General features: G+C 41.4%; 2 protein-coding genes and 1 long non-coding RNA gene across 10 annotated transcripts; 2 read left to right on the forward strand and 1 right to left on the reverse strand.

Annotated features, from left to right (window-relative positions):
- The first annotated feature begins 1,672 nt into the window (after positions 1–1,672).
- LOC107989483 (uncharacterized) lies at positions 1,673–3,587 on the forward strand. 3 transcript variants are annotated; one of them, XR_001761032.2, is made up of 3 exons: positions 1,673–2,506; positions 2,888–3,039; positions 3,197–3,587. It is a non-coding gene; the product is annotated as an uncharacterized LOC107989483 (long non-coding RNA). The 3 variants fall into 3 exon arrangements; XR_003051769.1 differs by having other exon boundaries at positions 2,218–2,246; positions 2,418–2,506; positions 2,888–3,587; XR_003051768.1 differs by having other exon boundaries at positions 2,888–3,587.
- An 8,244-nt stretch (positions 3,588–11,831) lies between these two features.
- LOC103389823 (inhibin beta B chain-like) lies at positions 11,832–21,462 on the reverse strand. Of its 2 annotated transcripts, XM_017038395.2 has the most exons (3): positions 20,222–21,461; positions 19,690–20,110; positions 11,832–15,594 (listed from the first exon to the last, which is right to left on the reverse strand). In XM_017038395.2, the coding sequence occupies exons 2-3, from the start codon at positions 20,105–20,107 to the stop codon at positions 14,819–14,821; spliced, it is 1,194 nt and encodes a 397-aa protein (XP_016893884.1). In that variant the 5' UTR covers positions 20,108–20,110; positions 20,222–21,461; the 3' UTR covers positions 11,832–14,818. The 2 variants fall into 2 exon arrangements, with proteins under 2 accessions (XP_016893884.1, XP_008323636.1); XM_008325414.3 differs by having other exon boundaries at positions 19,690–21,462.
- Positions 21,463–22,023: 561 nt separating this feature from the next.
- LOC103389824 (ras-related protein ralB-A-like) lies at positions 22,024–26,398 on the forward strand. 5 transcript variants are annotated; one of them, XM_017038405.2, is made up of 7 exons: positions 22,057–22,177; positions 22,310–22,483; positions 23,020–23,048; positions 23,408–23,584; positions 23,664–23,872; positions 23,969–24,143; positions 25,319–26,398. In XM_017038405.2, exons 4-7 carry the CDS (start codon positions 23,471–23,473, stop codon positions 25,424–25,426), a joined length of 606 nt encoding a protein of 201 aa, XP_016893894.1. In that variant the 5' UTR covers positions 22,057–22,177; positions 22,310–22,483; positions 23,020–23,048; positions 23,408–23,470; the 3' UTR covers positions 25,427–26,398. The 5 variants fall into 5 exon arrangements, with proteins under 5 accessions (XP_008323637.1, XP_016893894.1, XP_024918211.1 ...); XM_025062443.1 differs by having other exon boundaries at positions 23,424–23,584; XM_017038406.2 differs by lacking the exon at positions 23,020–23,048.
- The last annotated feature ends 1,316 nt before the right edge of the window (positions 26,399–27,714 follow it).

Raw genomic sequence — 27,714 nt, forward strand, 5'->3', positions numbered from 1 at the left:
ACCTGAAAATATACAAATACAGTGGTCTGGGGGATTTTTATTCTGAGACCAATCAAAACATTTCAAGCTGTGTTTTTTAGAACTCTGATGGACTTGGGAAAGCCCCCTTTAAACAGACGAAATTATTCCCAGCCAAATACGTCTAAACTGTTTTCTAATCCGACTTACTGCGGCAGCAGAATCGGAGCTGGCTGCTGATCCACAAATCTGACGTTAGCACGCCCACTCCTATCCCAATCGGACTTAAATCCCAGCAGAGATTTGAAATAAGGATTTTGGGAGTTGGAGCACGGACCGGATGATGACGATGAGGTTTTGGGAGATTCCTGTGAAAAAAAAAACCAGACACGTTCACAGTTTTTATCCCTGTTAGAACTGTTGCTCAGCACTGAAAGAAGTGGGCAGCGCTCCGATCTGGCTCTTTAGGAATTAAGCTGCTGCAGCACGCCCCATCAGCCCATTGTCCGTGCAGCATGGAGCCAGGCGTTTGTTATTCCCAGCACAGACGGAGTAGTTCTTAACTTTGGCCTCGCCTGTGTGCATTAGTAACCAGGCCCTCTGTTATTCCCATTCTTTTTCTTAACTTTTCCAACTCACTTTCCTTCTCTGTGACCTTAACTTGAACCTGAACCCAAACCTACGTCTAATTCTGATCCTAATCCTGAATCAATCCATGATCCCAAACCTAATCCTGGTTCTAATTCTAATCATAATCTTCATTCCTATTTTGAACCCGATCCCATTTCTAACCCCAGGTCTGAACCTGAACCTAAATCTGATACTGATTCTCATCCTGATGGGGATCCAAATCAGAAAATCAGGAACCTGGTCCTGAACCTAATTCTAATCTGAATTCTCATCCTTTTCTCGAACCTGAATCTGGTTTAAAATCAACTACTGATTTGGATCATGATCCTGTTGCTGTCCTCGACTCTGATTCTTATTCTTGTCCTCTTCGTGCTGGTCATGAGTACAACCTCACAGGGAAACTCCTGGTACTGTTACTGTTCTTACAACAAGTTCCTGTGATGAACAGTTCCTGGTATTGTTTCTAGTTTCTGATCGGGTTACTGCACTGACAAAAACAACTAGTTTCATGGTCCAGTCCATGATTGTCTGTATCAGTTACTGAATTAGATCAAAAACCACGGACCATTCCTCTGAGGCTGTTGTTGCTGTGATTGATAACTGACCTGAGTACAGTCTGTAGTAGAACTGTTCAGAGCTGGTGTTAACTGCAGTGCTACAGGCACACATTGCAGTTTCTGTTTCAGCTCATCCTGTCACGTCATGTGACCATGCATCGCTTTTAGCAGTATTTCGAGTTCATGCGGTGAAAACAGTCGCCAGTTCTCGTCGTTACCTACCACAGCTTTACTACCAGCCTGTATTACTGCTGAGTCAGCAGAGAAATGCTGCTGAATGCCTGTAGGGGGGCACTGTCATCTGATGGAGACACTGTCTCCGGGTGTTCTGGCCCTACAGGACGAGGGCCTCCTCCACCATGAGGGGTCCCCAGAGGCCCCCCAATAACAAATGTCCTGATTGCTTTCCTTTGTGTTCCGGTGTGCAGTGGAATTCTGAGGGAAGGAGCGGGGAGTGTTTTTCCTTCAGCCCTGCTCCATCATCAACGCCCTAATGGAGGTGTTGAATGCCTGTAGGGGGGCGCTGTCATCTGATGGAGACACTGTCTCCGGGTGTTCTGGCCCTACAGGACGAGGGCCTCCTCCACCATGAGGGGTCCCCAGAGGCCCCCCAATAACAAATGTCCTGATTGCTTTCCTTTGTGTTCCGGTGTGCAGTGGAATTCTGAGGGAAGGAGCGGGGAGTGTTTTTCCTTCAGCCCTGCTCCATCATCAACGCCCTAATGGAGGTGTCTCACCTGGTTCTGCTGACCTTTAGACCTGCAGCTGTTTTCAGTTTGTCTGTCAATTTCCTTCATTATGATTAGAAGACAGAAGATAGATGACCTAAGACTGAGACCACAGACCACAGAGCTCTTATTCATTTATTCTTCTTCTACTGCTTAATTCTTTTTAGTGTTAGGAGCAAAATGAGGGCGGAGTAAAGCCCGGACATTTACCAGTCCATCACAGGGCCACAATCAGAGACCACGACCATTCACACTAACGTGAGTGACCAATGAACGTAACACCAGATGTTCCTGGACTGGGGTGAACTTGAACTTGACTGGCCCAGAAAACTGGAAAGGTTTGTGATACCTCCTACATGCAGGTCTGTCTCAGGTAAAGCTGAGCTTTTCTTTTCTATGTTGCTGTAGGCCTAGGCTGCTGGGGGTAATCCCAGACCAGAAATACAAGGGATTTTTTAAATTTTCTGCACTGTTGTTCTGTTGTGTCTGAGTTAATTTCCTGTCTCTCTGTCATTGGTCGTTTCTGCCTGATGTCTTTCACCAGTGTCTCCACCAAAGTCACTTTGTCTCCTCTGTCTCCTTACTTTCCTATGGACCATCGACTTCTTCTGATTCTGGACCAACTCTTTCAGTGTAAGTTTTTCTTGGTTACCTTAAATCCATTCAGCTGGACTGGTTCAAGTTCATTTGAACTTATCTTTTATAACAGTTTGTCCAGAAATACTTGGAAATATGCATTAAAACATTTGAAAATACACAATAAAGAGCAACAATAGAACAACAAAGAGTTGAAATTATTCACAGTCTACCAGAAGTGACAAAAAAAAGTGAACTTAAATATTTAATTAAGTTCAGGAAATATTTTTTTATAGGGAGAAGTTGTGTTTATTCAAACACACACACACACACACACACACAGGGAGAGAGAGTGTTTTGTGTTTAACTCTTGTGCTAAATGACTTTGATAATTTGTGATAATTAGTGTAAATTTATGTCTTGTGTATTTTCCATCAGGATGTTTTGGGGAGGGGGGGCCTCCTGGGGTTGATGGGGACCCCCTTCCTGCAGGACCTGAACACTGAGACGGTGAGCACAGCGCCTTCTACTGGACTCAGGGATTTATCTGCTTTTAGGAATCCATGCAAAGAACTGCTAACGTCCACCTGGTAATTACAAGTTACCCTTCTCTCAGTGACACAAACTGACCACAGGAGGCAGCGGTGGACCAGTGGCTCCTGCGTCACTTTGAGCTAAAATAACAGAGGTTCTGTGCTGTGGGTGACAGTTTTCTTTTCTTTTCTTGCGCTCTGTGTGATTTTGCAGAGCTGAGCTGATGTCCACTCAGCTTCCAACCCAGAAACAACAAATGCTGTCACTCATCGGTCCTACAGCTCATGTTTTCTCAGTTCACAGTCAGCTTTAAATGTGAATATGTTTTAAGGTGTAGAAATACTGAAAAATAATCCAACACCAAATCCACCTTAAGACCATAATGGAGTTTTGTGCTGCTGCACAAATTCTCCTGAGCCTCTTAATTACAGCAGTGGTACAGTTTTTTTTGTTCAAGCACCTTCTTAACTGATGAAGTCATTCATACCAGAAGATTAAAGCTGCCCTGACAACTAGACCTCACAAACAGTGGCCCGTCGGCTGCTCACTGCTGACCCGTGAAGTGAGGCAGGTGAGGTGAAGAAAAAAAAAAAAAAAAAAAGAACACACAAATAGGCTGATCTGGAACAGGTGTGGAACCAAAACAAAGAGCAGACTGTGCAGGGACATGATTGGACTGTAGTTGTCATAGGAAAGAACTGATGAAAACTGATTTTAAAAAGTGTAGGAAAATACACCTTAAATGAACCAAGGCAACCTAAGGTAAAGTTAAAAAAGCTTGAAAATAAACATTGAAAACATTTGCTCAGAATACATATTGAAAGTTTTTTGTTTTTTTTTTTGCCACTTTTGGGAAAATCGATCCCCAGAAATCTCCTACTAACTCAGCCAACAGTGAAGCTGGGCTCCTTGTTTTAGTCCATATACAAAGTGAGGATGTTTGTTTTATTCCTGAAACATAAGGAGTTTTAGTGAAAAGATCTGATTCTTGTTGTGACAGATATAAAACATTAGAACCCAGATGTGAGACATGGGGATCTTGAACAGATCTTGACCTTCCTCAGGGCCATCGTAGAAAGAACGTTTCCATTTTCTTCTTCTTCTTCACCCTCTCCAACATCCGTACTCTGTGGACCTCAGACCCTGACAGCAGAACTGCCCCTTCTGTGAAGGTCCGTTTAGACGTGAAGGAGATCAGGACTGAGGGCTGAGCCTTGAAGACCAAAGAGCGTGGAGACCCAGAACCTCAGGTGCTGTGCAGAACTTTAACCTCTCACACACAGAGATCCAGTCAGGCCATGGGCCTGGATCAGGACCAGGGACATGAAGAGAAGAGAATGGTGGTCCACAGAGACCGCTGTCCTGGTTTAGATAAAGACTGCCCTGCTTTTTTTTTTTCGCTCAACTTGAAATAACTGTGGATTTTTTAGTAGAAACAAGGAGAGAAAACAAGGCTTCATTAGGAAACTCTTTCACTGCGCCCCCTCCCACACACACACACACACACACACACACACACCCAGATAAAAAACTGAATCTGTCCTACTTTCATCACCCTGTGGTTCAGACAACAGAACTGACAAAAGACAAAGGAGACAAAAGAGAGAAGGAAAAAGTCCCAGTCCTACCAGTACTGTCTTAGTGTCCCATTTGGACCAAACAAAGGTTCTTAAGTTTTCCCAAATTTAAAGCAATGGTTCTGCAGTTTTATTGGCCCTAAAAAAAAGGTATTAACCTTTAGTAGTGCCAATAAAAATGAAGTATCTTTTGTGTGTTTCTGCTGTGGTGTGTCCTGTCCTCCGCGCCCTGGTCCATACCACCCTGAGTCTCTGGTGTCTGTCCAGTGTGTGCTGTGTTTTTGTACGCTGTTTCCCACTCTATCTGTTTGGGTTCTACTTTTCAGTATGTGTCCTCCTCCTTTCCTGCTCTGTCCTACTTTGTCTTTCTGTGTGTCCTACACTGTTCTATGAGGTCCTAGGTTGGTGTGTTGTATTTGCCATATCCGACATGTGTGTTCTAGTCTGACCAGCTCTGTGGTTTTGCTGTGTCTTATTACTGTCCCCCTCAGCAGGGTCGGTGTGTCCTGTCCTCCTGTGTTTGGTGTGTCTTGTCCTCATGTGTTTTTGGTGTGTCCTGTCGTCGTGTGTTTTGGTGTGTCCTGTCCATATGTGTTTACTGTGTCCTGTCCTGATGTGTTTGGTGTGTCCGGTCCTCGTGTGTTTGAGTGTGTCCTGTCCTTGTTGGTTTGGTGTGTCCTGCCCTCGTGTGTTTGGTGTGTCTTGTCCTCATGTGTTTTTGGTGTGTCCTGTCCATATGTGTTTACTGTGTCCTGTGCTCGTGTGTTTGGTGTGTCCTGGCCTCGTGTGTTCGGTGTGTCCTGTCCTCCTGTGTTTGGTGTGTCTTGTCCTCATGTGTTTTTGGTGTGTCCTGTCGTCGTGTGTTTTGGTGTGTCCTGTCCGCATGTGTTTGGTGTGTTCTGTCCTCGTGTGTTTTGGTGTGTCCTGTCCTCGTGGGTTTGGTGTGTCCTGTCCGCATGTGTTTGGTGTGTTCTGTCCTCGTGTGTTTGCTGTGTCCTGTCCTCGTTTGTTTGGTGTGTCCTGGCCTCGTGTGTTCGGTGTGTCCTGTCCTTGTGTGTTTGGTGTGTCCTGTCGTCGTGTGTTTTGGTGTGTCCTGTCGTCGTGTGTTTTGGTGTGTCCTGTCCTGATGTGTTTGGTGTGTTCTGTCCTCGTGTGTTTTGGTGTGTCCTGTCGTCGTGTGTTTTGGTGTGTCCTGTCGTCGTGTGTTTTGGTGTGTCCTGTCCTCCTGTGTTTGGTGTGTCTTGTCCTCATGTGTTTGCTGTGTCCTGTCCTCGTGGGTTTGGTGTGTCCTGGCCTCGTGTGTTCGGTGTGTCCTGTCCTGATGTGTTTGGTGTGTTCTGTCCTCGTGTCTTTGGTGTGTCCCTTCCTCATGTGTTTACTGTGTCCTGTCCTCGTTTGTTTGGTGTGTCCTGGCCTCGTGTGTTCGGTGTGTCCTGTCCTCGTGGGTTTGGTGTGTCCTGGCCTCGTGTGTTCGGTGTGTCCTGTCCTCCTGTGTTTGGTGTGTCTTGTCCTCATGTGTTTGTTTTCTCCTGTCCTCGTGTGTTTTGGTGTGTCCTGTCGTCGTGTGTTTTGGTGTGTCCTGTCGTCGTGTGTTTTGGTGTGTCCTGTCCTTGTTGGTTTGGTGTGTCCTGTCCGCGTGTGTTTGGTGTGTCCTGTCGTCGTGTGTTTTGGTGTGTCCTGTCCGCATGTGTTTGGTGTGTGCTGTCCTCGTGTGTTTTGGTGTGTCCTGTCGTCGTGTGTTTTGGTGTGTCCTGTCCGCATGTGTTTGGTGTGTCTTGTCCTCATGTGTTTTTGGTGTGTCCTGTCGTCGTGTGTTTTGGTGTGTCCTGTCGTCGTGTGTTTTGGTGTGTCCTGTCCCTCATGTGTCCAGATCGAGGTGGTTCAGGATTGTCCTGCTCTCTCTCTCTCTCTCTCTCTCTCTCTCTCTCTGTTTGACCTAGAAACCCAAAGATCAGCCTCAGTTTTTAATCACTTCTCCTCAAAAAAATGTCACTGTACAGTCATGAATGAGGCCCTGATTGTGGGCGGAGCCATGAATTCCTCTGACAAACGGCTGCAGATTAACCTTGTGAATATTCATCAGCCTGAATGTGGTCATTCCCATCCAACCCCCAGTGTTTGGAATATTCTAATGAGTTCTGTTCACACTGTTCTCCATCTTCTGCTCATGAATATGGATGAGGTGGAAGACGCTCGTCACTCTGCAGGTCAGCATCTCTGGCTTAACTAACCATCTGGAACGTTTAGGGAACAACAATGTGACCCCTCCACACACACACACACACACACACACACACACACATTTCTCCATCTATGTTGGATTTGTTAGATGGTGAACCTCGGCTGCAGCGGAGGAATTTCTTCTTGGGCTCTGCTGGTCCACTGCTGCGTCCTGTGGTCAGTCTGTTCCACTGAGGTCAATCTGAAGAAAGAATTTCAAACAATGCAATCAGCAACTGACACCAACTGAGTTTATTTACTAACTCAGCGATGGAGGCAGCATTTGATCAGAGACCCACAGGAACCACGCTCCTGTTTCTGTCAGAGTTTCTTTACGTGTCTGTGATTGGGTTGTTTTCAAACCTAAAATTTTCAAACCTTTTTGAATGAAAATATGTGTTGTGAATGTCTCCTGTGAGTCATAACCTGCTCTGGATCAAAACTGAGCGTTCTTCACGTCGGAAGTTTGAACCTGCAGCTGCAGTTTTAACCAAATTAAGTCAAGAATGTATCTGCGGTCTGTGCTGATGCAGCTGAACCAGGGTTTCTTCCTGAGACGTAAACAGCGTTAAGTACCTTCTGCACTGTTACACATGCTCAGCGTGGTTTCACAGTCAGATTCGGGAAGATCATCTGCAGGACAAGTGGTGCAGCAGAGCAGGCCAACACTGATCTGCCGCTGCCGCTTCTCTAGGAGTTTATGGTGGAGAATGACTGGAATGTTCCAGAGCACTTATCAAAAATATGCACACAGCATTTCCAGCTCCTTTTTTTTTCTGCGTTCTTCCCGGTCTCTTTACCTTGGGCGGGGTGGCAGCTCCGTCCATCACCTCCTGTCTGGAGTGGCATGAAACACGAGATTATGAGATGATTGACAGCTCTGACACCTGACTAATGATGGTCAGTTTCTCTGCAGGTCGCAGCGTTCTTAGAGTCAGTTTTAGGATTTGACTGATCAGTTATGATTGACTGAGTATTGCCCCAACCCTGGAGCAATACTCAGTCGATCAGAGACACAAGACTGTCAGTGTGAGCTGAAGGTTATTTATGACACGTTTCTTCAAAGACATACAATAAAGAAGCAATTTATCAGAACTGTGTGTTTCCTGGGAAGGAGATAAGAACAGTTTAAAAGGCTAGAGGGATAATAGTTGTAGAACCTACGATGGCTGCCTAAGAATGACAACATCAAATCCAAGTTTGTAGAAAAATCAGTTTTTCAAGATATAACATTTCACAGAGGACATCTCTGATCTAAGCTGACGGAGAAACAGCTGCCTCCTTGACTGGATAAAAATGTTTTTTACAGTTTGAGATAATTCTTTCAGAGACTTCAGATACTGACCACAGGAGGCAGCAGTGGACCAGCATCTTCTTGAACCCTGATGAGGTTATCTTACAGCGAGATGAGAGAGATGAAGAACAGTAATGATGAAGAGGACTAACTCTTTATGATCTGAGTTTTCCTGCAGCACATTCCTCAACCTGTTAATGTCAGCTCCAGTGGAATTCTACGATTCCTGGTAAAAAGACACTGTTCCCCTGAGGACAGGTCTCTCTTTCTGAGTTATGGAGCTTAATGAGCCATAAGAATAGGATTCTTTTAACACAAAACCTGTCACTTTTTAAATCTCATTCATGTTCTTCTTCTACCAGTGGAGGACACTCACTCAGTGTTAAGAAAAAAAATTGCAAAGACTTTTTGTCCACATCTTGAATTGCAGTTTTTGATATCAGCTACCTGCACACGGCCTTGAAATTCCACAGCTCCTATGGGACTGCATAAACTTTCTCCCAGAATTTTCTCACACAGACAAACCCACCAATATTCCCAGCTTTGGGATTGTGGGAACGTGGCGCAAACATCTTTATCTGAGTGACATCCTTTATCTGAGTCCATCCTTCGTTTAGACTTACCGCAGTGATACAAACTAACCACAGGAGGCATCAGTGGGTCAGCAGCTCCTGTCAGTCTGTGAGCTAAAATCACTGCTTATTTGTTTTGAACTTTTGAATGGGAGAAGAAGTGGTTTGAAAACTTCATGATCTTGTATTTATGGTTATAGTTGTGCTAAATGTGTCTGGGTCGTTCAACAGTTTCACGACACGTTTGGATCGTCTCGTTCTTTTTCTTTGGTAATCTTGCAATTATTTTTGCTAGCTTGGGCTAACCTTTAGCTGTACAACTGTTGGTTTGGCATCAGGTTTTGTTAACATTGCCCTTGTGCCATTTTTTACAAACCGATACAAGTACAAGTACTTCAAGTTGTGTACTTCCCGATACTGTTTTTCTTCAGACTTCCTCAGGTTTTCTTATGTTGTGACTGTTATGTACTTGCCACTGCTTTGTAGGAAATGGGAGGAATGTGCAGTGTGTGGATAAACCAACGCGAGGACACGAAGCAGGCTAATGTTTATTTATTTTCCTATCATAAACAGAAACAAATATTTCTACATTAAACCAAAAGTAAAAAAAAATTCAAAAATTCATAAAATTCAACACAGCCAACTGAACAGAAAGTGAGCAGAGCTTTTGCATTTCAGTTCAAAGCGCTGTCTCCTGCCTCCTCCAGTGAACAAACTTGGTCTGTGTCTGGATCCTGTCTTCATCTACACTCCACTACAACAAACTACCCACGAGGACAATGAGACACTGAGCTGGAGGTGGAAAACAAATAACACTGGCTGACTGGTGCACAGCTGGTTGTACAGTAAGTCGTTGCACTTATTGGGTGACTGGAGCCGCAGATGTTATTAAGTACTAGTATTTCAATGAGTAACAGGCTGAGTACTGATACTGGTATTGGTGCATCCCTAGTATTTCTACATTTTCTGTGCTTGCCACTTTTGTCTCTTTAGGCTAACTTTTAGCTGTTTGATAAATCATTGATCAACTTTAAATTATTTATGTGATGATATAAGCTTCTTTTTCTTTCTTTTTTTCTATTTATAGGTTTTCCTTCGGCTGCCTGCAAGCACTGTTTTTGCAATGTTGTTGTGGTCGCGTGCAGGGATTAAGTGGAGATGATGGAGCAGACAGTGATTGTCAGCTGACACTTCATAGCTGCTTCATCCTGTGGCTTCACCACAGAACACAGGAATGTTAATTACCCCGGCCCCGGGGGCCGCAGCAATGGCTGTTCCTGCTGTTCCTGCTGCTGCTGTTGCTGCTGCTGCTGCTGCTGCTGCTGCTGCTGCTCCACTCTCAGTGTCTGACTGTGACAGATTCTGGATCAGGACTCCGTGTTCCAGGTTTGTGGTGAGACATTTAAACTGAGCTGCTCGTCAAATTTGTTACAGGGCTGGGAGAGATTATGACTCATCCATTACACATTAGTACACATGCTGTGTGTGCGTGCGTGCGTGTCTGTGTGTGTGTGTTTTAGCCTGAGGATATAGTTTAAACACAGGAGTGCTCATCGCCAAATCACCTTCGTCTGAAATGCAAAACACAATTACACAACAAAAACAAGTCAGTGTTGAAACCTGTTGTAAACAGTGATGAGACTGCAAATTAGCCTGAATGAAAAACAAATTCCTAACAAAGTGATTCAGCTACGTTAGCTACAGTCTGTTATTCTCTTCATAATCTGTTTATGTCTTTGTCTGGCTGGCAGAGGTTCCTTTCTAACAAAAAACTCAACTTTGTAAACTACTCACTTTTCCAAAAATGAAGTTTGCAAAGAAAATCAGCAATTTCAGGTCACAGAGAAACTGCTCTGAACAGAGGAAGTTTAAACAGTGAAGGCAGAAAAGGAGACGTTTGGTTGAAGACAGCGTTGGAGAAACAAGTGCTGTGTCGCTGTGAGCTAAAATGATCCATTTTATGATAATGGACTTATTTCTACTTGTTTCAGTTTGCTTCATCCTTTGATCTTATTTGATCCAATCAGAGGTGTCGACCCCCAGAAGCAGGAAAAAGTCTCCCACCTGTGGTCGCGTCTTGGTTCTCAGAGCAGGTTATTATCAAGCAGAGGTCAATGACCCTGCTTCAGTCTAATTACCTTCTCTAATTCCTTTTCGTTTGAGGGTTTTTCTGTATTGAATTTTTTTAGGTATAGTTTGATCTTCGCTCTTCTTAAAGCTCTTCTTTTCGACTTGCACTAATACACATGCACATGTGCGTGCGTGTGCGCATGACTGCATGTGTAAGGGTGTGAGCGCAAACCAGTCTACAAACTTTGACTCTCCACAGAGATGAAAGGTCATGACCCCACAGGTCAAACACTTGACCCCTGATGTTTTGCTCTGATTAACCTGAGTGGTCATTTGTGCTAACAGCACGAAACAGAGTAAACAAACAAACAGTCTCAACATGGGCACATGATGAATGGGCTAAAACAATATACTTGGAGCAGCTTAATTCCATAATTCAATTCTACACATTTACCATTAGCCAAAAAAAAAGTAAAACAATGAAAAATGTCGGACAAAGGATACCTCGACGTTTGTCACATTCATGAAGCCAATGTGTTCGTTTCAGGCGTCCAAAAGCCTTCATTTTTTAACGCATGAAATGGTAAAACGTTTAAATAATAGTTTAAGTTGCGAAATCATTTAAATGTTTGCTAAAACGTTACATCTTTGACAACAACGTAGATAAAATGAGTCACGTGGTTTTATATTCTAATTAAATAACCATCAGCTGGAAAATCCCTGTGGCTTCAGCTGGAAATCCACGCTGTGTGTGGTTTTTCCAGGTGAATCAAGGGAAACCACATGGCCTGGAAAAGTGTAAACACCAGTTTTTCCACACCTCTAGGTTCAAGCTTCTCTGGAAGAAAATTAATCAACTGAATATTTATTTTTAATTTTCCATTAATTTTTCACCACATCTCTGGGTTAAAATTAAACTGAGAAATAAATCAAACCATTTTGGAAATAAGGGACTTTGTCATTTCCATTTTCAAATCATCTGTGCAGGGCAGACCACACCACTGATCTGATCCTTGGGCCACACTCAAGTTTGGTCATGAATTATAAAGCCTAACTTAATGGTCTTAATTTGTTAACTATCCAGAGTGTTGATCAAGAGGCAGCAGTGGCGGAAATCTAGTGTCCAGTGGCCTGGATTATGGGCCACATCTGGTATACAGCGTCTTACATGTTACCATGGCTGATATCGGGTGTCTGTCTTTCAACTCACGTCACGCTCATGCTATAGAAGAGGGACAGTTTGGGTTGAAATGTATTTGAATGTAGCCCACAAACCCTCTACACACTAAATATGGTTATATTGTTACTCAGTTACTAAATATTAACTTTATTTTGCCATCATGTATCAACTGAGTGGAATGTTTCTGAAGATCAATGTAGACCTGAAGATCAAGACCTGTATTTTTTTTTTTTACTTTCTGAAGACCAGTTGTTTCCTGTGGTCCATAACTGAACTCGACTAGTTTTGTCACGTGGGATGGGTTAGATTTTGTTGAAGTGGTTAATAATAAACACAAAACATCTCAATCAAAAAATAACAACATAAATAAGAAAACAAGTCCTTTAATGAAAAATACGAAATTTTCTACATACAAAATAACAAAAATACATTAATCAGATGGTGGACTGAGACTGGGCTGGAGATTAGGATTAGGATTATCTGTTCCTGATACAGTGCTTAGGCCTTAAACATCAGACAAACTAAACTTGAGCCTCTTTGGTTCTTTATTCAAACAAAACTCCACTTTATTTCTATAAAAAATAACTTTTCCCTTTAATTCAACCTCAGCTTCTTCTTTATTTCTTCTTAATTTTTTAAAAGTTTATTTTATTTCTAGTCCTCAGTGCAAATCATCTAAAATGGTTGGCTTGAAGATGTCTGGGCAACGAGCAGAGACTGACCTTTCTACACAGCAACAGTACCAGTAACTTTTAATACCAGAAACTTGTAGTACCATTGACTTCATACCAGGACCTTTGAATTCCACACACTCGTAGTACCAGGAGCTCTCAGTACCAGCACCAATTTGCTTTATTTCATGTCGTGGTCTGTGTGTCAGGCAGAGTAACGTGTTACTGATACTTACACGTTCTGTTACATCTTAAAACAAATGGTTCCCTGTTCTGTCTTCAGTCATTTGTATCAGGGTTTTCTCTGAAATAACATAGATAAGGATACCACTTGATGTAGCAAAATAAACACAGTTGCTGGAGCTATCTGTAGCTCCTGTCAATCATTCTTGCTGTAGTCCTGGTGTTTTGACCACCGTCACACCGGTAATTGACCTGTTGAAATTCGTGTCCCACATTGTAGATACCAGACACCACCTGACTAAGTGGGTTAAGTTAAACAGTTTATGCTGCCCATCAGTGTCTTGGACTCACTGGCGCCCACTACTGTCTCTGCTCATCACTCTATGTACAGACAAGAGTTTTGCATAGCTCATGCGGCACTTTCAATGATTAATATTGTTTAATTGGGCAGTGAAGAGCCCCCTAGTGCTTGTACAAGGCATTTATAACCTGCAAGTGCTATTATCAAAGTATTTGGACTGAGAAGCTTGTTCAAGAAGATTAAAAATAAAATCCAAACATTAGCTAAAACAGATTATTCAGACAATTGTAGTTTCAAGATCATGGAATATCAACCACACTCAGATACAGTCACTGGAATAGTTTGGTCCGTCAAAACAAAAGCTGTTAGTAAAAAGGAAAAGGCAAGCGGTCTTGTAGACGTTCCAGTCTGGATTGATTTGAATTAGTGTAGTTCTGGTCTGTAGAACGATTCCTTCAAATGCCAAATTAATGTAATGTAAATAAGGTTCTGGATTCAGATTCATAGTAAAATGGATTGGATTTGGTTTGTGTTTTGAATGTAGCCTGAAGACCAGGTCAGACTTGGAACCGTGACATTTTATTGACTCACGCTGTGGTTCCCAGGGCGATCCGTCCACCAGACAGAACAATCCAGTGACACAGCAAAGGATCCTAACAGGCCACCATTAAACAGAGGTCATTCTGAAAATGCATATTATAGGACATTATTCAGATGAAATTTGACTGTAATCTGATACAGAGGCAAAATGACCACAAGAGAACCTGACTGCTTTCCCAATAATCCTAGAATTCAACCAAAGCTAGGAGACCTATTTTCAGTTGGCTTGCAAGGCCTCACTTTTACAACAACATGGCCACATCCTTTCCCTGATGACACTCGCTGGTTTCTTGATTTGAAATAAACTTCACAAACATGTTGGGAAGACAATGTGTCCGGTCGTTCAGGATCTGTCCATTTCTTGGCGTTAGTTGCTTGAAATATATGTTCCATTATAGGGTTTGACAGGTGCCAGGACTAGAGTAGTCATACGTACGTGCCAACGCAAATGTCTTGATCTGATCTCAATGCAAGATTTAGACAAAGATTTAGCACCAACACCAGGGAAACCTTTGAGAAAAGTCTGAGGAAGATCTCTGGGCCTCTTTGCTATTGCCTTTGTACCAGATTTTGTTATTGGAAGATCAGAAAAGAACTTCCATTAGTTACAATACATGTGTCTGTGTTTTTATGCGCAGAAAAAACAGGAATGGTCAAATGTTAGGTGGAGGATTGATCATGTCCTATCCATGTTTGAACTTTAAAGGAAAAAATATCCAACATTTGGTCTACAGCCAGGTCCTTCTTTAGGCTGACGATGTCATCGTTTATCATACAAACTGTTTTTCCTGAAGGAGGCATCGTAAACTTTTTGTTTGAGCCCATGTAAGGGACAGTATGAACGGTAGTATGACAGATGCTATGGTTCTGTTCTTTAACCAGACCTGTAGGTCTTGACAAGAAAAACTTTTAAAGAGTAGACATTTAGCCGTTTGGAAGTTTCTTATCTGGTTCAAAGTTAAGGAATCAGAAAAGTCTTCCTGCTATTTTTTTTTTTTTAGAAAAACCTCTGAACAAACATAAATATATATGTATATATACAAGTTTATGTGCAGATGTAAATGAGTGTGTGTAAAAAGGACTTTGCCATTGTCCATAAATATCCTGATTTTATATCCGTTTTTATAGTACTATCAGGAATTGTGTCATTGGGTCTCATTAGAGCTTTTAGGCACAGCCGCACTCCTCCACAATCATGTTGTCCACATCCCGCTTTACAATGTTGTACTCGTCGTCAAAATAGAGCATGGACATGGTACTAAGTTTGGTTGGAATGCAGCAGGAGTTCATTGAACCAGGACTCATGCCACGCATTCGGTACTGGTTCACCACTGCTGTGTGGAATGATGACGCTGAGCCAGGAACGCCAGCCATGTAGGCAGGACAGTTCCCCTCACAGTAGTTCCCGAAGTATCCCGGTGGGGCGATGATCCAGTCATTCCAGCCGATGACTCGAAAGTCGATGTAGAACTGTTGTCGGCAGCACAAGTTACTGCTACCGTCGCACTCCAGACCCCTCTTCTTGATTCTGTGTTTTGTGTCTGATTGTCGTGCCTTGACAACCAAAAAGGGTCGGTGTGACTCGTCGTTGCGGTGGAGCAACACCGGCATCACTCCCTCGGAATCACAGCCCTCACAGCGTACGTCCAAGTTCTGACGCCGGTCCCCCTTCAGGAACACCAGCCGCACAGCATCGGTCAGCATGAAGGTGTGCCAGCCGCTGCGCTTCAGCTCTACCTTCTTCTCAACCAGGTTCCACCTGCTGCTCAGACCTGGCTCCTGGTAGTACACCTTCACTGTCACCTTCTTCCGTGGCCGTACCTCCAGAGGAGACGGCAGCAACTTAAAGTAGAGCCAGAGGGTGGCCTGGACCACCTGGAGATTCTGGTTTCCCTCATTAGAGATCAGAAAAAACAAGCTGGACTTGGAGGTCACCAAATCATCTGAGGAGACGAACACAAGGGATAAAAGTCATGAATGAAACAGAAACATTCTTGTGATGTATCCTGGCCTGTCCCATGCCACCAACTTGTTGTTGAATGACAGCTGTCAGGAGGAGGAGCTTACTGTCAATCATCAAAAAGCAATGTGAACCTTCTGCACTTAAAGCAGAAGGAATGACATTTGGAAAAGTATTTTTATAGTTTTCCTAGCAGCAGGAACAGTAGCCGCAGCATAGCATCAGCAGTAACAGCATCAGTGACAGCAGTAACAGCAGCAGCAAAAGTAGTAACAGTGGCAAACACAGCAGCAGCAGCAGCGGCGGCGGCAGCAGCAGCAGCAGCGGCGGCAGCAGCAGCAGCGGCAGCAGCAGCAGCGAGCCTCGACACGCTGCAGCTTGTCCACCTTACAAACACACAGTCATTACTCTACAGCTCAACCTAAAGAGTCAAAGTACAATTCAACACAGAATCTACCATTACACCAAAGCTCATACAGATAATCAACTATTATTGTAACTAACTGAAAAACAGCAGAGGCTGGTTCACTGCTGCCTCCAGTGGTTCGTGTCACTAAGGTAAAAAGAACGAAGAATTTGAACAGTGAAGTCAAAATAGAACGCGTTTGGACTTAGTGAAGGAGGCGGCCATGGATTTACAACTGATGTGTATCTCTGAGCTAAAACCTTTGACTTTTCTATGATGTTTTTTACAAACTTCACTTGCAAATACCAAAAAGAGTGAAAACAGAAACACTTTAGCCATAATGATGTTGATACAGTACATAATGTGTATTTAGATATCTCTCGCTCTCTCTCTCTCTTTCTCTCTCTCTCACTCACACACACACACACACACAATGACTGTAATGTAGAGCCACAGGCTGAAGACTTTAGGCCATCAATCTGTATTCATGCTGCATGACAGCCGACACAAAAGCTGTGACCTTATACTGAGGGAAGCGATTCACACACATACACACACACACACACGGACACACACACACACCGCCTAAGCCACTCAGCTGCCTGTGGCTAGTTGGAATTTAAAGCAAAAACTCCAAATTAACCCCCTAATGTCTTAAAACAAACACGTCCAGTAAATAGCTCATTAATGCTCATCCATCATTCATGAATCATTTTCATTTGTGATGTAACTGCTTTGAATGTAAACTTACTCCAGTCGCTGCTACCTGTCGGTCCTGCAGTACAGACACACCTAGCTCCTGGTAATGTTCTTAGTCTGTTGTGGCCTTTCTATATAAAGCCATAGAACTGTATGTTGGTAAGTTTGACTCATTTTTAGATTGTTAAATAGGAAACAGTACCAGTCATGTTTGTCAGTGTTGAAAGTGAAGGCAGATGTGTCTGTTCTGTGCTTTTTGTTTGTATGAAGCAGGTGGCGCCGTTGATCACTTTCAGCCTCCCTCTGAGTGAATTGTTCCTCTGAGCTTTGAATCAGTGCCAGGTTTCTGCACTGGCAGCCACACAGCACCATAAGAACCGGCCAAATGGCAAACACTCAGAGCTGTGGTGTTAGGACCAAAACAGAGACCCAGAACCTGGACCAGAGTCCAGAAACACAGAGAAACAGCGGGAGACCAACAGAGATCAGAACCTCAGCTGACACCACCACAATCCAAAGCCAAAACCACAACGACAGTCCAAAAACACCGGAAAACATCTCAGACTGATACAGCCGCAGCAGAGGACCAGAACCTCAGCCGAGTCCAGAGCCAGAACCTGGACCAAAGTGAAAATCCTGAGATGGGACTGGGTCCAAATGCTGGAGGACAAGAAAAGACCAAGACCTTCAAAGATAAAGATTTATAGCTTTAAAGGAACTGGAGTAAATATCTACTACATTCTGAAACATGTGTTTGGATATCTATGAAGATCCTCAGTCAAGAGTTCTGTCCTGGCAACTGGACTTTTCTCAAGAAGACGTTTCACCTCACATCAAAGAGTCTCCCAATGTGTTTGTTCTACTGGAGATGGAACAGGTGGACTCCAAAACAGACTTGGAGTTTAATCTTAGATTTAACTCTATACGTATGTGGTACATGTCCTCCTGGTGGTCACGACAGGAACTGAAAAGACTAAGACTAATAATACATTTGAATTAACCAGCCACTTCAGTAGGTACAGCTGCAAATGGAGAAGAAGACTTAAACAACAGGTTTCCACCAAGCGTTGGTGTCTAGGGTTCAGATGGAATGGTCCAATACAAAGACCTTCTGTGAGTAGCAGGTCTGTGGCGGTCTTGGGAGGTAGGTGTTGGGGATGTTTAGGTTCTATACAAAACCAACCAAAAAGAACACAAATATCCCTTTACAATTAGGGTCCACAGAAGAACATGGGTCAACGTTGGAGCAGGTGGTCTTGAGGAGCAGTCAGCTAAGAGCAGAACATCCATTCAGATTTACCAAAAGTAGAATTTAACATGTGGGGTCACATGAGTCTGGACACAAGCTGGTCAAAGTAGTTTCAAAGTCAAATGATGACGGTGTTTTTGTTAGATTTATGTTAGATGAGCGAGTGAGCGAGTGAGTGAGTGAGTGAGCGAGTGAGTGTGTGAGTGAGTGAGTGAGTGAGCGAGTGAGTGAGCGAGCTGGTAATAAAGTAACAGTCGTGCAAGGTGTTCCTGTGTTACTACTACAATAACATAACAATAAGACAGTAATAACTATAGAGACAGTAAGTCATTCTGGTCGGTACTGTACAGAGCTGCTAAAGTTTAAAATATATCTATGATACTTTATATATTTTTATTCTACTACAACGTAAAGGTACTTTTCAAGGAGTTTCCACTACATGGACTCATGTAGTGGAAACCGTTGTAACCTGTAGCCTAATATTGTAATGGTCTGAATAATCTGCCCATGACATGACACCTGTCTCTGCTCAACATGACTTTTACATTTATCACATTTGTCTTGTCATTTTCACCAAGGAAACAATAGAATGTCCAGAAAATAAAAGCCCATTCACACAGTACCTCGCAATACTACAGTCTCCGGACACCATGAATGTGTCTCTTATTTCTTGGTGAAAATGTTTTCACCCAGTTCACAGGGCTACATTGATATTAAACAATGCACAGAAAATATGGATCATGGAACAGGGCTTTTCAGGTGCGTTCTTGGTACCACCTACAGGCCTGGGAAGTTTTTAATTATTAGATCAACGTATTGTTATTTTAAATTAATGAATCGAATATGCAAATTAATAATCATATTAATTAAATCATTAGTATTGTTTTGTTAATTTATATTTAAATCTCATTTCTGTGTTTTAAAATGATCTCTAGAGTCAGACGTTCTGTCGGTTTTAAAGAATAAACGAAAATCTAAACCCAGATAAAAGGTTTTAGTTCTCGTGAAGTCTTAGTACCAGATGTACCAGAGAGAAACTTCGGACTCGTTAACAGCAGGTCCTTCAAAACCAAGCGATGATTTTCTGATTCTATCATTTTTAACGATTCCCCAATTACAAATTAACAACCTTATAATCATTTTGTTCTTACCTAATCTTTGTTGAATTTAGAAAAAAATAATCAAAGCATAACAAAAAAGAAAAAGCAAAAAACCAGGAACAACATGAATTATTCCCCTGAGCGCGGATTCCGTTTCAGATTCTGTCATCTCTCTTACACGTTGCATTATCTGTCAAAACGCGGTTCGGGTTTTTAAATTTTAATTAGGATTTTTTTTTTTTTTTTTAATTTTTAGAAGTTGTGAAGGTTCTGAGCTGTACACATTTTTTATGACCTGATAAAATACAAACTCGAGACAAGATTCAGTTGCCTCTAGTCTATATTACTGGCTGTGGCTCTTAAAAATTAAAACTTTAAAAACTTCTTCTCCTCCCTACCTCCCTCACCTCTCTCTGCGAAGCTGATGATCTCCGAGTTCTCCTCCAGCAGCGCCTCGTTGCTGGACCCAGTTCCGGTTGTGAAGGTTCTGAGCTGTACACATTTTTTATGACCTGATAAAATACAAACTCGAGACAAGATTCAGTTGCCTCTAGTCTATATTACTGGCTGTGGCTCTTAAAAATTAAAACTTTAAAAACTTCTTCTCCTCCCTACCTCCCTCACCTCTCTCTGCGAAGCTGATGATCTCCGAGTTCTCCTCCAGCAGCGCCTCGTTGCTGGACCCAGTTCCGTCCAGGTTCGGGATCTCCACGCGGCCGTCCTCTCGCAGCTTCCCCGCGTGAAGCTTCCGCAGGGCCGTAACCATGGCGGCCCGGGGCAAAGGGTGCGTGATGTTTGGCCGTTCCCGCATCTGTAGCCTGCTCAGGATGTGTCTTTTCACCGCCTCCACGAAGTCCACCTCCAGCCGCCCGGTCTCTGGATCTTCCGGCTGAAGCGCGCTGCAAGAGGCGCAGGCGGTGGTGGAGGAGGCGGAGGAGGAGGTGCGGGGAGCAGCAGTGCAGCGGACTGAGAGGACGCACGCCAGGAGGAGAAGAAGGAGGTAAAGGTGAAGGAATGTCAGCCGAAAGAAACTGCTCCTCATTTTCTGCCAGAGAAGAAGCAAAGGATTTTTAGAGAAAAATCTCTCTACTTGTTTTATGGTTAAATCACAAAACAAGTTTGGAAACAGAGTTGGTTCTGATTCACCCTGATTCACCTGGAGATGGTGAGGAGGATGAGGATGAGGCGTTTACTCCACTCTTTGATGTTTCTAAGACAAGGAGCACCGTTCTTTGTTCACATTTTAATTCAGAATGAATTAATGTCCTGAACTTTCTGAGTTTCTTTCTTGTTTGTTTCTTAGTTGTGGAGACGCTTTTACGCACGGTGCATCAGGACGCGTGCCAGGCTCTTAATGACTCCCTTGGTGCTAACATAATGATAATCCAGAGGAGCAAAGAGGAGGTGCCAACTCCTGTTGGAACATGTTCATACTCCAGTACGTCCGCACACGCATACGTACACCATCGTTATTTCTATAGTCATCATTCTCACTTCAGTCCAGACTACGCTAATCCTGACTTCCACTGAACCTAGAAGGAACAAGACGCAGGTGAAGATGGTGAGGAGGAGAAGGTGAAGAAGGAGGAGGTGTTCCACATTCGGTTCCAGTTCTTGAAGAAGTAACAGATTCAAAGCCAGTGCCAGCAGCACGGAGCAGAAGAGTTTCCATCCTGGCGTCTGAGACCTTGTTGCCTCCACACGCGCAAATGCACGCGTTTTATACAGCGGTGGGCGGGGCCACGGTGGGCAAGGGAGTCAGGGGAGGGCAGTGTGTAAATAATAATGCTGCCGCTCTCTGTGAAGGAACAACTTATCCCTGAAGGTATTTATCCTTAATCCCAGATGATAATGTTGTGGATGAAAATATTTATTTTAACTCATTAAGTGACTTCAGTTCACATGGACACACCAGTTGATTCACTTCTCTCTCCATCAGTGAATTCAACCGTGTTATTATGTGACTTCATTGATTGCAATCATTTGTTGAATTTTACATTTGCGACATAAACAGACTACAGTGGACCCACCACTCATTTGACCCCGTGACCTTAAATGACAGTTTTTCTCTATAAACTTTGCGTTGGACAGGAAGGGTTTATGAACTTGTAGTTTATAAATAGCCTAGTTCATTGTATAAGGATAACCACAGGACAAGCGATGTATTTTGTAGTTCAGTGGAATGCTATAAATATTGAGTCTATTGGATAAATATTACATACATAAAAAATAAACAAATTATTATAAACAGCAGGTTCCTTCGAACTGAAATCTAAACTTACTGCTGAACAGCTGTCTCTGAGCTACATTGTAAAAACAAATGAAGCAGCGCCCCCCTTTGTTGTACGATGGGAAGTACACCACCCTTTCACCAACCTTAGAACTTTCAAACTGCGCAAAATTTTCCTGTTGTATTTATTTATCTTAACAGACATTATAACCTTTTTTATTATACCATGAATACACTTGAATGGATTAATTAAATAGGTGTGCTTTATATGAATATATTCGATTAGATTAAATTTTATTGATCACACTGTTTGTTCCACCGGTAAATTATATTTTAATTAATAATCATTAAATATGTTGTGTATGAAGATGTGTTTATGTGTAAGTTAACAAATTACTTTTAATTTAAAGTTAAAACGTTAAACAAAAAGGAAAGGCTATAAAAGTGTTGTATGGAAAATATTTTATAAATGTTCTATTGCATACGAAAACTTTCGATATATTGCACCGTTCTTATTGTTACATGATTTAGTTTTGCAACCGACATTTTAAAAGGCATTATACTAATTTTGCATATTCTAATAAAGTAATATCTAAAGGCATATCAAGAATAAAATGGAATTCCCTGATGTCATGTCCGGTTCATGTTGCCGACTCATATGTCAAAGAAGCTAAATGTCTAAACGTATCACTCCTTTGGTATTTCCAAATTCATTTGCTCTGTGTAAGGTATGTGTGTTAAAGTCTGGCTTCTTAGTGACTGGTGGTGTTGTACATAGACGATCTCTGTGAGTGTATGGGCGTGAGGTGGGGCACCTTCACTCTGCTTAAACTTGGTGGAAGTTTTGTCTTAACAGCAACAGTCTGAGTTCAAACACAGTTGGTGAGTCAGATATTATATTTATTAACTAGCCATTTTGTAAAAACTATGCCTTACTTTTTGTATCCCCGTTTACGCAGAAACTGCGTTTTAATATGTGTTTTTAAAAAAAACCTTTATCTGTCGCTGCCTTAGCGGCTAGCGCTCAGCCAACGACTGACGGCCGCAGTGGCAAATCAGAGCGAGGCCCGTTAATTCTTCTGGCCAATCACAGAGAGGAAAAGTGGAGAAGGCAGGAACTGTGGGGAGTGTCGATAGCTTTTGGGAGAGTTGACAGCTGTGGACAAAAAGATATTGACACAGCAAACTGTAAGAAGAAACTGTGTGTGTTTTCATCACGTCATTACACGTCTACTGATGTTACTGACGTCCTCTTACAGACAGGACATCTGCCCTATCTGTAAGAGGACCAGTATAAACACTTTTTTACACCGTGTTTATACTGTAAACAAATCGTTATCTAACCGTCAACATCTACCATACCATAGGCTGCTGTTTTTAAACTTATAAGTAAAAAAAAAAGTTGTAGAAATGAAATCAGTGTTCGTTTTAATTGATTTTAGTGATAGTAAAAAAAATATAGCACTACTACTGAATCAGACTGGATTAATTTATCCTACACATATGTCGCTAAAGCACCTCTCAAAAAGCTCATTCTGTTATTAATACTTTAGAAATTACAAATCATTTTAAAAATAATATTGTGGTTATTCATTTAGCTGAAATCTAGCAAAATAGATTAACACAGAACAAATAACAAAACACACTGGAGTAAACCTTAGAAAAAGAAAAGGTTTGATAAATATAAATTTACTAAGAATAAATAAAACTACACTTTCTTTCAGGTCTACAGTAGGTTTTACTGTAACTCTTGGTGAGTCTGAAAACATCTCAACAAAAATGACTTCAAATGTTCAGTGCATACAATATTTAATCCTCAACCTCTTTTTGGTTCCTACTTGTCATTTCTGGTTCCTTTTCTGAACTCCTGCTTCCTCCTGCCCCTGGCCTCTTCTGGTTCCTTCTCGGACTACCTGGTTCCTTCCTGTTCCCTTCACTGACCTCTTGGTTCTTCCTTTATTGTCTACTCTGGTTTCTTCTGGCTCCTTGTCTGATGTACTGGTTTTTTCTTCTGGTCTTTTTTTGTCTCTCCACTGACATTCATGTTCCTTTTTCACCGTCTCTCCGGGACCATCTTGTTTTCATGTTGGTCTTCCCTCTCTTTGTCTTCAGTCATTGGTGGTCAAAGCTGACAGAACTGAGCTGTGAGCTTGTGGACTGAGGTAGACTGGGGTGATGGCGTCAGGGAAGAACAAGAACCAGACGTCTCTGGTTCTTCATAAAGTGATCATGGTAGGCAGCGGCGGCGTTGGGAAGTCAGCGCTCACGCTGCAGTTCATGTATGACGAGGTGAGACCCCAGAACATCATTATCCAACAAGTAATGATTTTTAGGTTCTGCTAAACATTTTTTTCTGTCCTGGTCTCAGTTTGTTGAGGATTATGAACCCACTAAGGCTGATAGCTACAGGAAGAAGGTGGTGCTGGATGGAGAAGATGTCCAGATTGACATCCTAGACACAGCAGGTCAGGAAGACTATGCTGCTATTAGGGACAACTACTTCCGCAGTGGAGAGGGTTTCTTGTTGGTCTTCTCCATTACTGAACATGAGTCCTTCACTGCCACATCAGAGTTCAGGTTTGTATTTGAAGTGGTTTTATTTCTAGGAAAACTGTAGATATTTACACTGGACACTTTTATAGAACTTTGAGAAATAATTGGGGTTTTTTTTAGGGAGCAGATCCTGAGGGTTAAGGAGGAGGAGTTGATCCCTCTGCTCCTTGTTGGGAACAAGTCAGACCTGGAGGAAAGACGGCAGGTTTCTGCAGACGAGGCCACTTCCAAAGCCAATGAGTGGGGAGTCCAGTACGTGGAAACATCAGCCAAGACCAGAGCCAATGTAGACAAGGTGAGGATGAAGCTTTACAGTTCAGAAAAAGGGTAAGAAAGGAGCAATAATTGCCACATGTATTGTTTTTTGTATTATATACAGACAGTGTAATACGGAAAAATACATACGGCAATTATTGCACCTTTTTTCTTTTCCTTCTTCTTTCTGCTGCTCCTTTTAGGGGTTACGTCAGCGGCTCATCTGCTTCCATCTGACCTCTAGTGTTGAGGGGTCGTCCTCTATTTTTTAAGCATTTTTGTGATACAGTTCCTCTTGAACAATTATAAATTCAATTAGAAAATCTATACTCGATTATTTAACAATAAAACATTGCATCTATAGTCATCAAGAGGCTCTGTTGAGCCAATCATTTGGCATTTTAGTGTAGCACAGACTAAGAAGTATAGAGACGATATGAGATGGACAAGAAACACAATATATACCTGGGAAATGCAACCCTCCGTTGGAAAGTAGGGCTCACACAACTGCTACGGTATGCAATATAATTTTCTGGACTATAATTTATTAATGAACAAGGGAGATTTACATTTGTCACTCTCATTTACACACATGTATTCTACTTGCACTTGCTGTGACACCTTGACCTCTCCAGGTTTTCTTTCACCTGCTCTCTACTCTCACCATCGATTACAATCTCATGTACAAACATCATGGTCCATGGTCAGCTCAGAGCTGGTCCCCAGTGTAACCCCGCTACAACTTTCTTTCTAAATTTCTGATTAAAGTTCTGATTACTAGCAATAGCATTGCTTGGCTTCTTTGCCAAACCAAAGGTTTAATTACAGTGGTTCGAGCCCTGAGTATTATCTCAGTGTAAATCTTGTTGAAGTGAGCACAGATATTAGAGCTTGTGTACTGTAAGCTTCCACACTCCTGGTACAGGTAAATGGTGTTAAACCCACAACAAACCAGACTGCAGGGTTTAGAGCCAAAAGAGTTGGACTATTGTAGACAGATGACAAATGCATGGATAAATATAGATGAAAAACAACTTTTTGTTTTTGAAGTTACCTTAAATACATATTTATTGATCCAGCTGTCAACCAAAATTAATTTAATTAATTTATGAATTTCAAATAAGTTCCTCTTAACATGCTTTTTTGTTGTTGCATGTGTGTAGATCCAATCTCTGTAGTAATTTACTCTTGGTCTGTCAACTGTTTTTTTCGCAGGTCTTCTTCGACCTCATGAGGGAAGTCCGTAAGAAGAAAATGTCAGAAAGTAAAGACAAGAACGGCCCTAGTGGAAAGAAGAAGAAGAAACGCTGTTGTATACTGTGACTTAGACTTGACACAACTGCAAAACAACAACTTCAACAACAACAGCAACAACAGTTTGAATAATTATAGTTGTAATAACAATAATAATAATAAAAAGAGGCAGGCTTACAGGAGAACTCTGGAAACAGAGGATGTCACTTCAATGTCACTTTAATTTGAAAATCCCTTCAAAATGTCAGGAACTGCAGCCGCACATTTGTAAATATTTCCTTCCACATTCACTGTTGGAGAGTAGGAGTTTTCTTCACTGTTGTTGTTCTTGTTGTTGATGTTTTCTTTATTTAAAGACAAAAATTAGGTTTATTTAAAAAGAACCAAATATAGACATTAAGAAACTACAGACAATCATTACATTTGTGATGCACGCTCTCATTCATGGAGTGGATGTTTGACAGACCATAATAACAACGTTTATCCATAACGCTCTGTTCAATACCCAACCTCACAGAGAAAATCAGTCATTTTAGCTCACAGTGACACAGCAGTTGATTACCTACTGCTGCCTTAATAACCAAGTTCAAATGAGCATTTTGTGACATAAATTCTTTTTTGTTTGAGTTTAGTCACAAAACAAAGCAAAGTGGGCAGCAGTGGACCTGCAGCGCCTGTGTGCTGTGAGCACTACATATCACTGATGTTCCTTAAGGTCTTTGATGTGGAACCAGCAGCATCAACATAAACTAAATCTCAGTGATGATGTTTGGTACATAGTGAAATGTGCACGGTGCCTTAAACCTTTTTTATTGTTTGCCGTTTTTTTCTCACATTCCTGTTATTATATGAAAACACTTCAAACACTCCTTTATATCAAATATGATCTTCACATGCTTCACACACACACCCCAGTGTAACTTGTAATCTATCAAATAGTGTGTCTCTTTGTTTTGTGTATCTGTATGTGTGTGTGAATAAGTATCTTGCATCATATTTCCTAAAATATTAATACTAATAAATATTCAATTGTCAAAAATATTACCTTTTATTTTTTTAATCTTTAAGAAAATTATTTTGTGTAATCCATTCTATAAAAAGGTGATAAGTATAAAAGAAAATTTAAAAAAAATTGATGAAAAATCAAGTTTTGACATTAACTTAACCACTGAATTTTTTCTCTTCAACTGTGCTTTTTGATAGGTCAAAATGTTTCACGGTGTTGTTATAAATTTAAATTGTTTTATGTAGAAATGTAAAAAAGTCATTAAAATGAAAGTAACAAAAAAGACCAATAATTAATCGTTTTTATATGGGTTTACTAAATAATGTTGTAACTAATCATATAATTATTTCATTTAAAACGTTTTGGTAAAATTGGACAAATTTTAATCCTTCACAAAATAAAATCATTGAAAATTATAAAGGTCAAAGTTTCCGACAACAAAAACAAATTGTCAAATTTCAACAATTTATGTTTATTCGTTTTCGTTTATTGTACGCGACTGAAAACGCTGATGTAAGCTACAGCTACCAGCAGAGGGCGGCATCTGTGAAATAAAATAAAAACAGACTGCCCCAAAAAACCTGGAGCTGGAATAAATGAAATCTAACAGAAACTATTTAGATAGAAAGTATGTAAAACTTCCAAAAACATTAGGTGACCACATTTAGTTCAAACCAAATGATCGATTCTTAAAATTAAAAAAACAGTTCAATTGCTTGAGAAAAACATTTCAAGTCTTCACCAATGACGAAAGACTTGGACTGTAACTCAACTCCTAGAGCATCCTGAACTTTGACCTTTGAGAATGTTCTAAGATCAAGAAAATGTGACAATATCCTTTCATCTCAGGTTAACCTGAGCTAGAATCAGACCACAGACAATAAAACAAGTCAGACTTGTTAGTGAGGTAACACACAGACACACTTTCTGGAACACACATTATACATACCTGCAGAGGGAATCGTAAAGGACCATATGAAGTTTATATACTTTTTCACCTGCATCTAACTCTGCCAAGTTACTCTACTTTGTTTTCTCCAGCTGATGACGATTATTGGTTTTGGTAAACATTTACTTTAATCACTTTTTGTAAACGTTGAGCCAACTGTAACTTTTTGTGACAGGGCAAATGATTATATTTATATCACTATATATCACTATATAAATATAATGATTATATCATAATAAAATATTTAAACATATATATATATAACACATTTTATTACTTTACAATACATTTAGATGACGCTCCAAAGCGACTTACAATTTGAGCCAGTCAATCAACAATGCTACAGTAAACATACAAAATACAAAAATGCATACATAAATAATAAAATAAATAAAATAAATA

This window comes from Cynoglossus semilaevis, chromosome 14 (genome assembly GCF_000523025.1).
Source record: "Cynoglossus semilaevis isolate Cse_v1.0 chromosome 14, Cse_v1.0, whole genome shotgun sequence".
Lineage (NCBI taxonomy): Eukaryota > Metazoa > Chordata > Actinopteri > Pleuronectiformes > Cynoglossidae > Cynoglossus > Cynoglossus semilaevis.